This window comes from Neofelis nebulosa, chromosome 1 (assembly GCF_028018385.1).
Source record: "Neofelis nebulosa isolate mNeoNeb1 chromosome 1, mNeoNeb1.pri, whole genome shotgun sequence".
Classification (NCBI taxonomy): domain Eukaryota; kingdom Metazoa; phylum Chordata; class Mammalia; order Carnivora; family Felidae; genus Neofelis; species Neofelis nebulosa.
Genome location: NC_080782.1, coordinates 82,644,950 through 82,659,075, shown reverse-complemented (window position 1 = coordinate 82,659,075; position 14,126 = coordinate 82,644,950). Strand labels below are relative to the sequence as shown.

Genomic DNA, 14,126 nt, shown 5'->3' with positions numbered 1-14,126 from the left:
TTTAGAAAACTGTTTGATAGGATCTACTAGAGTAAACATACATATCCCTTATGACCCACCAAAAGACATATCTAAGGATGGACATAGCAGCATTAACCATGATAGCCAAAACCTGTTAATAATCCAAATGTCCATCAACTTTAAAAGAGACACATTTTATAATATATTCATAATATGAAACGGAAAAAAACTACAGCTATGTGAAACAACTAAATGAGTCCCAAAGACTTGATGCTGAATGAAAGTAACCACACACAAAACAAGAGTCTGTTTATGTGATGTTCAAAAAGCAGAAAGACTAGAGAGAAGTGACAGAAGTCAGAATAGTGGTTCTCCTTTTTATTTGAGGTGGGGGAAATCAAAGAGAGAGGCAGGGGGGAGGCAACCAGGTTACTGACAATATTCTGTATCATGGTATAGGTGGTGGCTAAATAGGTATATAGGTAAGCAAAAATGTAATGAATGGTACTTATAAGATTTTCATACTCTATTCTTTGTGAATTATATCATAAAAGAAGACACACTCTATCTTGTAAGACTCTACATACTATGTAATTTATCTTTTAATTTTTCCTTTTTAGTTTGACAAGCATATGAAGTCTTGATGAAGAATATGAAATCATTACTATCCATCTGACCTTAGAATTAAAGTATCTTAATTCTCATATGGCAAACTTCAGAAGAGGGGAAAAAAGCACCACCTTTCTCCAATAATTAGAATAAAAAGTAGGCTTAGCTTGCATAGGCCAACTACTGTATGCCACAGGATAATCTTTTTAAGCAGGGACATCAAAAAGGTATTATAATGAAACATCAAAATGAGCAAGAAATTACAGTAAAAAATAAGCTTCTGTAAAATCGGTATCAAAAAGCCCCTTTGATACTTTCTCTGGAGCAGAGAGGAAACTATAATACACTGAATAAAGTAATTACATGTTTTCTTGTGTTTTAATATCGATAAGAATAAAGTATATAGTGATCATTATGTGTTTGTCACTGTAGATAACCAGAGCCAGCTAAAAGGATAGTCTGTTCATTCAAGCATCCATAACTACTTCAAAAGGCACTAAACACCCATTAAAATCCTGGATATGGGTTACCTATAAGGTAGCTAGAAAAAAAAAACACATACATCCTCCCTAAAGGTGGAGTTAGCACCATTATGACAAAATGTTTGAAACACTTCTTTAGTGTGTTACATCAATCCTATGTAAAAGGCAGTATTTTCAACATTGTTTTAAATTGAGGAAATTCATAATCGACAATTTAAAAACCTTTGAAGCAGTGTAGCTGCAGATCCTAAATTAGTATTAAACTTGCTTAGTCTCCTTAATCCCAATACAGCATGCTTCAGTTATTGAAAACGAAACATATATGGTGACTTTTAAAGGCAAGATAAACAAAATGGAGCATACCGCCTAACCTCATCTAGTATCACGAAGTATCCTAATTCAGGACTCATTGTAAGAATGGAGAGAATTTACCTGCCATGCTGGAACAGAAGTTGAATTGGACATGACTGTTTTCTGCAGCTCTTCAAGTACAGCATCTGGGAGAGGGTTTTGTGAATCCAGGAGTGGTTTACACTGAACTTGTCTCAAAAGTAAGATAACAGCTGGCTGATCAGGGTTACTTTTTAAATTCTAAAAATTAAACCCCAAATACAAATATATCACACAGATTCTTGAACGTTAAAACAGCAATTAAGCTATTCTTAATGTTGGGAAAAAATCTGAATTTAACCTTTTTCTTATTAAAAAAAATAACTGCAAAAGTAAAATAAATAGAACGATGAACATATAAAACTCCACATTTAAATAAACTTTGAAATTGGTAATGCTATAATTGTAGTTTATAAGTCATTTATTTAAGATTTAGTTTCCCTTTGACTTGTTTTATTCTCAAGTGATATCCTGAAAAACTTAAGTTCTGAATGTAAATAGCTGAACCAAGAAAACATAATATTAACAGTGAAGGCTAAAACAATGCCTTATTGGAAGAAACTAGACCATATAAGAAGAAAAGAGCTATAAATGTTTTCCTTTTTCAACCTCTTCACAAAGATATTCACTGGACGTCCTTCTCTAGGCAAAGACTTCCTACACATTGTAAGAAAAATGACCCATTTATCCATTTCCCTAAGCCATTATTAGTACATGAAAACACACACATACATAATTATATACATGTATATGCATCTCCTTTCCTATATATATCTGTACGGGGGAGAAGTTAAAGAAAAGTTCTCTAAACAAGCCTTCCACTATTGTTTTAAACATTTCTTTATTGCTTGTTCTTCAATCTCATGCTTCTCTATTTTTTATTAATTAAGTTATAGTCTTAAATGTATGTGATTGCTTTCTTCTAAGTAAGAGATTGGAACAAAAGAATGACAAGAAAAAAATCATAAAAGTATCCCTTATTCTGTCAAACAGAACATACCAACTGTCAGTTGCTTGTTAAACACTCACTGCATAATACTAATCTGTCCTGAATATAGATGAAATTTCTTAAATAAAAGAGAAAATTTATTACTCTGCTTTTTCAGAGAATTAAAACACCAAAGGGATCTTCAAAGATCCATTCTTCCTTCTCTGTAAAATTTATATTGATCTTTCTTTCAAAAACAAAAACAAAACAAAACACATTTCTAAAGAAAATAAAATCTTCCTGGTAAGCAATTACAAAAAAAGATGTTTTCAGGAAAACGTCAGGATAAGATGTTTAAAACTGTCCTTATCCATTAAATTATTTCTAAATAGCTTTATGAAATGGATTCATTCATTCAATAGAAATTTATTGAACCCCTACTATGTGCTCGCAAGGTGCTAAGGATTTACTCACAGAGCCCACAATCCAGGCTTATAAAAGGTGACTAATGAGTAGCTCCAATCACCCACTTAATCCTCATAGTCATTCTATGTGATTCAGAACTTTGGAAAAATACAGAGATGCTGGAAAATATAGCATTCTGAAGGCAGTAACCAGAAATCAAAGGAAAATACTGCTTCCATAATGGTACTGCCTTCCCAAAGACCTATTAAGTCCTTGAGTCCTAGAATCAGACAAATGTGTGTTCAAATGGCAACTCAATCAATTTCTAGCTGCAAACTCTTGTGTAAATCGCTTACCCTCTCTAAGCTTTAGTTTACTCATTTATAAAAAGGAGATAATAATAAACATCCATGTCATACATCGTTGTGAAGTTCAAATACAAACTGCTAAATGTACTGACCAGCTTATAGTAAGTACTCAATAAATGTTGGGTAATTATAATCATTACTATCATCACACCATCACCATATGCCTTTTAAATAATGTGCACTCTATTTTTAATGTCATTTTCCAAGTAGGATAAGAATCCACAAATCTCAATGCTCAATTTCATAATAATAATAATACCTTTGTGCAGAGGCCTTCAGCTTCAGCTAGTCTTCCTGTGTCTATTAGACCAGTGACAGCTTGGGAGAGAGACCACTTTTCAAGAGATTGGTTATAATTTTCAAGGAATTCTTTGTCTCTAACTGTGAACAAAAATGTCAGTGTTACTTTCCTCTGCGATTTATAACATTTTCCCAAAGGAGTAATTAGTTGCTAAGAAGTATTACAATTAGACTTACCATGCATCTATAATTTTTTAAACTTACATGTACTACCGAAATACCATAAACTATCCTGACACGTGACAGGTTTCTGAAGAGTTTCATGGTAGGAATGTTTGTGGCTGAGTAACTTAAAACTTTATAGACTTGTGACTTACATAAAAACAAAACAAAACAAAAAACAAAAAACACTATCTACAGCAAAATTAAAAATAATTCACTGTAAAAAATTAAATATTTATCGTGATATAATTGATGTATGGTAAATTACACAAATGTATGTATTCAAACAGTACATTCTGAAGACTTTTGACATGGGCGTCTATCCATGAACCATCATTAAAATCAAGATAATGAACATAGTCACCATCATGAAAAGTTTCTTCCTACTCCTCTGTAATCACTTCTGTTCCCCTACCTACCTCTCCTCTCACCCTCTGTCCCCAGGCAACCGCTAATTCTTTTTAGTCACAATAGATCAGTCTGCATCTTCTAAACTTTCATACAAATAGAATCATAAAGTATAGACCCCTTTGTCTGGCACATTCACAACTGTTAACATGGTAAATTACATGCATTTTCAAATGTTAAAGTGACTTTGCGTTCCCAAGATAAACCCCAGGTGATCATGATGTATCATCTTTTCTATGTGTTGTTGCATTTGAATTGATACAGTGTGTTATGAATTTTTGCACCGTAGTTCTGCAGTATCCTTATTGAAGTCTTTGCCTGGTTTTGGTGTCAGGGTAATGTTGGCCATATAGAAAAAAGTTACCAAAGTTTTAAATTACTTGGAAGGATTTGTATAGAACTGGCATTATTTCTTCCTTAAATGGTTGGTAGAATTCATCAGTGAAGACATTGGGTCCTGGAGTTTTCTTTGTGGGGAGATTTAGAACTATAAATTCAGTATCTTTAATAGATATAAAGCTATTCAGTTTATTTATTTCTTCCGAAGTGAGTTTTGTGTCTTTCAAAGAATTTGTCCATTTCTAAGTTGCCAAATTTAATGGTGTAAACTTGTTCATAAGATCCTATTAGCCTTTAAATAGCTATAGTGATGTACCCTCTTTCATTTCTGACAGGGGTACTGTTTTTTATCCCTGATGTCTGGCTAGAGGTTTATTAATTCTGTTGATCTTCTCAAAGAACAAGTTTTCACTTTTGTTAATTTTCTATTTCACTGATCGCTACTATTTATTACTTCTTTTCTTCTGCTTACTTTGGGTATAATTTCATCTTCTATTTTCTAGTTCTTAAGGAGAAGATGAGATCACTGATTTGAAGGCTTTAATATAGACATTTGATGCTACACATTTCTCTGTAAGCCGTGCTTTTAATACTTTGAAAGGCTGTTTTTCCCTTTTCACTCAGTTCAAAATATTTTCTCACTTCCCTTCTAGCTTATTCTTTGAACTGGATTATTTAAAAGTATTTATTTAGTTTCTAAATATTTGAGAATTTTCCAGATATTTTTCTGTTACTTGTTTTTAATTTAATTCCATTGTATTAAGACAATATGCTTTATACATGATTTGAAGCCCTTTAAATTTATTTAGACCTGTTTCATGGCCCATTTAAGATTTGGGTAAATGCTCTGCATGCATTTGACAATAGGCCTTCTGCTGTTATTAGAGTATTCCACAAAGGCCAATTAGGTCAAGTTAGTTGACAGTGTTGTTCAAGTCTTTATTATATCTTTACAGATTTTTTTGTCCAATTGTTCTGTCAATTATCAAAAGATTACTAAATCTCTAGTTATAATTGTGGATTTGTCTATCCCTTTCAGTTCTGTAAGTTTTTGCTTCGTACATTTTTCCGTAAGTTTTCATTTTTTCTACCCATCTTATTGTGAAATACAATGCAGATTTTTTGTACTTTGAAGCTCTGCTACTTAGTGCTTAAATGCTTAGACTTGTTATGTTCTCTTGATGAACTGATTCCATTATGAAATGGCCTTCTGTATCATTGGCAATATCCCTTGCTCTGAAATCTAATTTGCCTGAAATTAGCAGTGCCATTTCAACTTCCTTTTTTTTTTTTTTAATGTTTATTCTTTTTTGAGAGAGAGAGAGAGAGAGAGAGAGTGCGCGCACATGAGTGGGGGAGGGGCAGAGAGAGAAGCAGACATAGCATCCAAAGCAGGCTCCAGGTTCTGAGCTGTCAGCACAGAGCCCAATGCAGGGCTTGAACTCCAGAACTGTGAGATAATAACCTGAGCTAAAGTCACATGCTTAACTGACTCAGCCACCCAGGTGCCCCTCACCTGTTTTTGATTAGTGTTGACATGGAATATCTTTTTTCATCCTTTCACTTTTTAGGCTATTTTCATCTTTATGTTTAAATATAAATTTATATTTTATCTATTCTTCTTTTAGGCAGTATATAGTTGGCTCTTGCTTTTTTATCAATCTGACAATCTCTGCCTTTTAATTAGGGTATTTAACTTGACTACCGAGGGGCGCCTGGGTGGTGCAGTCGGTTAAGCGTCCGACTTCAGCCAGGTCACGATCTCGCGGTCCGTGAGTTCGAGCCCCGCGTCAGGCTCTGGGCTGATGGCTCGGAGCCTGGAGCCTGTTTCCGATTCTGTGTCTCCCTCTCTCTCTGCCCCTCCCCCGTTCATGCTCTGTCTCTCTCTGTCCCAAAAATAAATAAAAAAACGTTGAAAAAAAAAAAAAATTTAACTTGACTACCGATATGGTTGGGTTTAACTAATGTGTTGTTTTCTATTTGTCTTATCTGGTCTTTGTTCTCTTTTCCTCTTCTTTGGATTATTTTTTATGATTTCATTTTATCTACTTTGGTGGCTTATTAACTATAACTCTATTTAGTGTCTACTTTAAATTTTAAAGTATTCATCTTTAACCTGTCACAGTCCACCTTTAAGTAATATTATACCACTTCACTTACAATGTACTTTTATAACAGAATACTTCCATTTTCCCCTTTTATTCTTTGGGCTATTGTTGTAATGTGTGCTTTGAACAATTACGTTTTAAAGAGACTTCTATCATGTCACCTGTGGATCTGTTTCTATTGAGTGATTTATCTCACTATGGGTGGTATTTTTCTACCTCTTTGCATGCCTATTCTGTTTTTAACTGGACACCAGACATTGTTAATTTTACCTTGTTGAAGGCTGAACATTTTTGTATTTCTGTAATGTTCTTGGGCTTTGTTCTGTAGGAAGTTAAGCCCCTTGAAAATGATTTCATCTTTTCAAGGCTTGTTTTTAAGCTTTGTCTGATGAGAACATAATAGCCTTTAGTGTAGGGCTAAGTGTGCCCACTACCTTTTGGCAATATCCTTCTGAGTACTTTGCCCTGAATTCATCATGTATGAAATGGTTGTTTAAGCTTACTTGAAGCAGAAACAGCAGATAACAGGGCCAAGTACAAATCCATTCTCTTCGGCTCAGTGTTGTCCACTAGAGCCAGTTTATCTTCAGCATGACAGGCTGCCATTAGCCCAGACCAGACGGCAGGGTCACCTAAACACAGGAAATATGTTAGAAGGCTTGTCAATATCAACATATTGCTGAAAAGCTACCAAAAATGAGAGTAGGAGTTTATAAATACCAAAAAATTAAACTGAAAATAAAATAAATTATATCTCTAGAAAAAAATCATTTTCTTAAAGGAAAACTATACTTCTTTTCAGAAGACATATTACTACATTCATTCTTCAAGATTTGCTTTTTTTTTTTTCAAAATACAGCAAAGGATGAGATATATTCTTAAGCTCTTCCATGGCTGATTAGCTCAGCTGCCTAGAGTACTGTTCTATTGTGGAAAAGAAGAATAAGATAAAAACAGAGAGGGAGGTAAACCATAAGAGACTCAACTATAGAGAAAATAAAAGGGTTACTGGAGGGGAGGTGGGTGGGGGAATGGGCTAAACGGGTGATGGGCATTAAGGAGGGCACTTGTGATGAGCACTGTTGGGTTACATGTAAGTGATGATTCACTAAATTCTTCTACTGAAACCAACAAAAAAAAAGGAAAAGTCAATTATATTCACTTTCATTGGACACCAAGGACAAGTCTCAAAGAGACATTTATGTTTATCATTCAATCTCTGTATTAAAGGTTCAATCATAGGAAAAGCAAGATAACACTCTTTCTCAGTTTTTAAGAAAAGTCTGAGTCAAAGGAAAAGCTCAAGATAACTCCATTTACATATGTTCTAACAGCCAATCGTGAAAGCCATTTTATCATTCCAAATGAAGGAATTCTATGATTATATATCCCTTCATCGATTTGATCTTTCCTTCCTTCCTTCACACCATGATAGCTTCTTCTGGGGAGAGGGGGAAGCAGTGGACTGAGACTGAGGTGGTAATAATAGAGATTATGCAGACAGATGCCTCTTTTTAAGAAAGGCAGTTGTGAAGACAAGGTGAAAAAGAACTTGGAACTTTAGAAGAGTTTTTATTTTTTGCTTTTTATTTTATAAGTTATATTTTGCAGGTCAATATTTGCATGGCCTGTATGTTAGTCCCGCTACGGTTAAAAAAAAAATTTTTTTTTTAATCCCACAAGGGGTGCTAGCTAAAAAGAGTGTCATTTAAACAAAAATTTTAGCTTCAATTTTATATTTTTTATCTAACTGCTCCATCTAATATATATCCCCTATCAAATGTCTGAAATGTTTCTCTACTTCATTTATAGAGGATCAGTATTACTACTATAATAGTATAAGAATCATTAGAAATCTTAGGCACATAAAAAATTTTTACAAAAAAATTAAATGCATACCACCATATTATAAAATAATTCCTGACTGAAATAATGACTACTTTATTTTAAATAACAAAAGATATAATCAAATTCTAGAATAAGAAAATGGGAACCATCCCTCAGAACTTATGAGATCTGATTAATGTATAATGAAAGGCACATGACTCTTAGATCTGGGTTTTAGGTCTAACAATGACACTAATTAACTCTGCCAGCTTTCCCTTTAGGACTCATTTTTCTATAAAACAAATGAACTGGATGATGGCTTGGGTGTCATCAGGTCTAAAATCCAAAGTTCCAACTGAGGTAGACTCAATTTCTGAATTTTTTTTTGTAGTTTCAAATTCTTATTTAAATTCCAGTTAGTTAATAATTTCTGAACATTGACATATTTCTAAGATTAAGTGAAGAAATCCCTTAGAGATCTTAGGGTATTCTATAGTTTAGATTACAGGAGGGAGGAGATGGACATTAGTTGGCAGCAATTTCTTCTGTCACATTTCAAAAGAACTGCTGTTTTCATTTAGTCTTCCAGACTATTCAGCAACTTCAAATTCCCTATGAAATAAAGTGATAGCATAAAATATATTTATTACAAACCTCAATTTTTTAATTTTTTTAATGTTTATTTATTTTTGAGAGAGAAGACAGAGCACGAGAAGGGGGAGGGGCAGAGAGATAGGGAGACACAGAATCTGAAGCAGTCTCCGGGCTCTGAGCTGTCAACAGAGAGCCCAATGCAGGGCTTGAACCCATGACCCGTGAGATCACGACTTGGGCCAAAGTCGGCACTTAACCAACTGAGCCTCTCAGGTGCCCCTCAAATTTTTTAAATATAGTTTGCTAAAAATATCTTTTAATATCACAGAAGCACTAATCTAGCAGAAAGTTGATTTTTTAAAATTTGATTCTAAATTCTTGGGATTATGTTTAAATTTCTAAAAAGATTCCTTTGAATACCATCTGTCAAAACTATACTTTATTCAACTACAAGGACTAGGTATATGCTACTACCCATAACTACAATTACATTTACTTTTATTGGACTCCAAAACCAAGTCTCAGACAGGCATTCATCTTCATCACTCAGGCTCTGTTTTAAGCATCTTTGAGTATATATTTCTCCAGATAATATGGGAAAGTAAGATCATTACAGAAGACCTTATGTGGGCAACGTCACCTTTTTAATGTTTAATGCCCCTCATACAATCAAAACCTAACAGATCTTTTATCATACTAGGTTCACAATAAAAATTCTTGAGAGTAATTATATCCAATTTTTTTTTTAAATTTATTGACTTTGAAAGAGAGAGAAAAAGAAAACGCAAGCAGGAGAGGGGCAGAAAGACAAGAGGAGAGAGAGAATCCCAACGAGGCTCCACACTGTTAGCACAGAGCCTCACACAGGGCTCAAACTCATGAATCCTGAGATCATGACCGGAGCCAAAATCCAGAGTTAGATGCTTAACTAACTGAGCCACCAGGCACCCCCTGCCTTTTTTTTTTTTTTTTAATACACTACTTCCATGAAAACACCTCTAAAAATCAAAAACTTATCCAATGTGTAACAAAAACAAATCGAAATGTTTAGGGTCTCTTTTTGTTCTATTACATAAATGAAACAAGGAATAAGCAATAAGATATTGGTCTGTTTACTTGTTTTATAAAATAATCTCTGAATTACTAGATATTTAGCCATTTAGTTAGGATCTTTATAATTTATCGTGAAGACAACATTGGACTTATTTTGTACAATTTGTTTCCTAACACTCCCCAGCCAAAAGCAAAACTATTCCGATCTAACAAATGTTTGAAGTGCTCTGCGGGAATAAATTATTTAATGCTACATGTCATATTAAAAATAATATTAGTAAAAATACGCTTCATAAGCCCACAGGTATTCCAGTGCTCTGGGGCATTTCTCCAGCAGTGATAATGCAAGTATGCTGATGCAGTCGTATATACTCCCTCAGTGTGATCAATGGTATACACATGACACAAAAAGAGCTGCTCAGGTGAGGCCATCACCTTGGCATTCCAACATTACCACAGAACACACCTCCACTCCTCAAGGAGCTAACTACCCATAAAGATAATTAAAATGACTAAACATGTTCATTAAATAATTTAGCAGCTATAGGTAAACCTCATTAAACCAGACAGATGCAAAACAGAAATAAAACTATTCCATGAAAATACAGAATTCAGATTTTCAATCAAGGATAATAAAGTATCCTTATGCAGATATTCCATTCAGCCTGTTTCAAGAATTTATTACCACTTAATTATCAAGAGCCAAATGTAGATAATCAAATAATATGCAAAACCTTATTTTCTTAAAATTCCCTTTTATTTCATGAAAATACAAACTTTGTACCCATAAGCCGCAAATGCAAGACCAACAAAATTTGAATTAATGAAATGGATTATATTATATTCACCTGGAGAAAGAAGAGCTGCTTTCTGAATGGTCTTTAGTGCAATATTTTTTTCAGCTTCTGCTGAACTGCTTCCCATAGCTAACTGATTTACCGCAGTATACAGTAACGCCTTCTGCATAAGAGAAAAGAAGAGGGTTAACAAATTATCTTTATAGCTCAGTGACTTTCAAACTGGCTAAAAGCGGGCCTCTATTGGGTACAATGTAACCTCTTAAACTTAGGGAGAAAAATTGTTATTGTTTACCAATAATATTATTTAATAAGTAGGACATTTCCTTTGTACTGGGGAAAACTAACCTTTCCATGATTTGAGTCCAAAATATGAGCCACATTTCCTGCAACAGCACCTCCCTATAATAGAAAATAATTATTTAGATAAACTTTCACAAGTAGTAAAAATTAAGACTGATAAATTCTTTCCATTAAATCATTTGAAAAGTTCAGTTTTATCATATTTACAACTTCCAAACTCCAGAAGTATCAATTTATTACTGCGTTAAGAGACAAGTTAAGTATTTTTATGAAAGAAAATCTTTTCTACTAGGATGATCTCAACTCTGCTCTTTTAAAATACTAAAAGTTACATAATTTTATACTAACCACAAGTACGTGTTTTCTAACAATTGTGATTAGATTGAAAGAGACATAGAATCTCAAAAGTGATCTTAAGATTAACATGGTTTTACTCCACGGAAATATTAGTATTTTAAAAATTTCTGTAGTCCCTAGTAAAATGAATACCCAAAGTTCAGAGAGCCTGAAACTAATCACTGATTCAATAATCAACTCAATACTAAAAATGAGAAAAATATATATATCATAGTTTTTGTAAAGTCAATTTGAAATCCTTAATTTTTAAAAATTCAACCAGACATTTTACCTGGGAAAAAAAAGTGAATTAGAAGAATGATTTTATTGTATTTCAGAAGTATACTGTTCTCTTCATTTTATATTGGAATTGGAGTATCAGAAATGTTTTGCACATCACATTTACCACATAAAGAACACTAAAAACAAACTTTAAAAAATATGTCAACATAAAACAAATAGAAGATGGATTAAAAAGAAAACAGGGGTGCCTGGGTGGTTCAGTCGGTTGTGCATCCTACTTCAGCTTAGGTCATGATCTCACAGTTTCTGAGTTTGAGCCCTGCGTCGGCTTCTGTGCTGACAGCTCGGAGCCTGGAGCTGCTTCAGATTCTGTGTCTTCCTCTCTCTCTGCCCCTGCCCCGCTTCTGCTCTGTCTCTCTGTCTCTCAAAAATGAATAAATGTAAAAAAAATAAAAGAGGAAAAAAAAAAGAAAACAACACAGGGGTGCCTCGGTGGCTCAGTCAGTTGGGCGTCCAACTCTTGATTTTGGCTCTCAGGTCATAATCTCACAGTTTGTCAGTTTGAGTCCCACGTTGGGCTCTGCGCTAACAGCATGAAGCCTGCTTGGTATTCTGTCTCCCTCTCTCTGTGCCTTTCCTCCATTTGCTCTCTTTATCTCTCTCAAAATAAATAAAAATTTAAAAAAGGAAATTAAAAAGAGAAAAAGAAACACAGAAAGTAGAAGGAGGATTCAGGAGTTAGATCTGGGATGATCCATCACCACAAACACTGTGATTTTGCACAAGTTATTTAATATCTACATCTCATGTGTCCTCTATAAAATGGACATTAATTGGAGCTACTTCATATGGTTGTTGGGATTAAATGACAAAATATATACAGTAGAAACAGACCCCCACACACTCCAGACAGTGGAATTATTAGATGTAATAAGGTTCAAAATATATTAGCTACTACCATTATGTTAACCAACCAGTTAAGTAACTCTGAAAGGGCTTGGTAACCACAGAAGTTAACAAAATAGTTTATAGACTCCTAAAAATATCTGGTTATTATGAACTAAAATATAATATATAATTCCTTTCATAGAACATCAATGACTTTGGGGTGCCTGGGTAGTTCAGTTGGTTAAGCATTCAAGTCTTTGTTTCAGCTCAGGTCATGATCTCACAGTTCATGAGTTTGAGCCCTGTGATAGGTTCTGCACTGACAGCATAGAGCCTGCATGGGATTCTCTCTCCCCCCTCTCTCTGTCCCTCCCTGACTCACATGTTCTCTCTCTCTCTCTCAAAATAAATAAACTTAAATTTAAAAAAAAAAAAAAAAGAAAAGAATGACTTCATGTTGTGATTCACATTTTTAGATTTTAGACATTACCAATGTTCCAGCTCTTCATTTCTTTTTTTTAGGTCTTTTTTTAATGTTTATTTATTTTTGAGAGAAAGAGAGCAAGTGTGAGCAGGGGAGGGGCAGAGAGAGAGGGATACAGAGGATTCGAAGCAGGCTCCATGCTGTCAGCGCAGACCCCAACGCAGGGCATGAATCCATGAACCAGGAGGCCATGACCCAAGCTGAAGTCAGACGCTTAACCAACTGAGTCACCCAGTCGCCCCTCTCATTCTTAATTTCTTATCTTTAAGGAACTTTTAGATAAAACCATCTTCTGGGATTCAGAAACACAATAGTTAATTCTCCCTAAATAGCAACATTATAAACATAACCTAACTACATAGCCATTAACATAGTGTGTAGGTATTAAAAAGTCCACCTACTTCTTTGTATCTTTCATAATGCCTGCCAGAACTAGTACAATAGTGCATGAAAAAAACTCAGTGTACTGCTTGTTGAATGACTAATGGAAAATCTGGCTGTATTCATTGTTTCCCAGAATGATAATGCTAATACTTTAAAAAATTATATTATTCACTACATCGCAAATTATTTTATCTTTTTGCCAGAATTTAGAACATTACTCACCTTTGCACTTCGGTGAGTATACTGAGCAACTACTCGGGACAACAGAGACCAAAGAGCAGGATCAGCTGGGTTACTACAGGGATAATCAAAAGCAGAAGGCTTAGAGATGGGAGACACTTTAACCACAAAAAGTAAAAGTAACCAACATTTTATTTAGTACCTAAGTTCAAAATCTTGTCGACATCTAAAACAAGTTCATATTGTCTATGTGTGAATGAAAGCACCTTAATTTTTAGAAAACATATCTCCTATATACATCAAGAGTCCTTATGAAAATAAGAGGGAAAAATCAGTAATACGATGATTACAAAGCCATGAGATTAAGAAAAGCTAAGGAAATTTAATATGTTGTGTTCAAGGAAAACACAAGGAGATGAAAATTGTGGAAGGAAAAACAAACTACATTTACAACACTTTACTACCGAAAATAAAACAAATAACTACTGTTACTAGTAATAACAGCTTTCTATTTTCTAAATTTTGAAGACATTAATGAATGTTTGAGTGGCCAAAAAATTCCTAAGACCATCAAAGT

General features: G+C 34.1%; 1 protein-coding gene across 4 annotated transcripts in view; it reads right to left on the bottom strand.

Moving 5' to 3' along the window:
- SKIC3 (SKI3 subunit of superkiller complex) overlaps positions 1–14,126 on the bottom strand; it is a 166,333-nt gene that overhangs the window by 17,993 nt on the left and 134,214 nt on the right. For all 4 annotated transcript variants that reach the window (XM_058726802.1, XM_058726785.1, XM_058726812.1 and 1 more), the window contains 6 exons: positions 13,592–13,664; positions 11,080–11,133; positions 10,783–10,894; positions 6,964–7,092; positions 3,403–3,524; positions 1,485–1,643 (listed from right to left, as the gene is read on the bottom strand). In XM_058726802.1, coding sequence (XP_058582785.1) covers positions 1,485–1,643; positions 3,403–3,524; positions 6,964–7,092; positions 10,783–10,894; positions 11,080–11,133; positions 13,592–13,664 — 649 coding nt within the window. The remainder of the gene's footprint in view (positions 1–1,484; positions 1,644–3,402; positions 3,525–6,963; positions 7,093–10,782; positions 10,895–11,079; positions 11,134–13,591; positions 13,665–14,126) is intronic.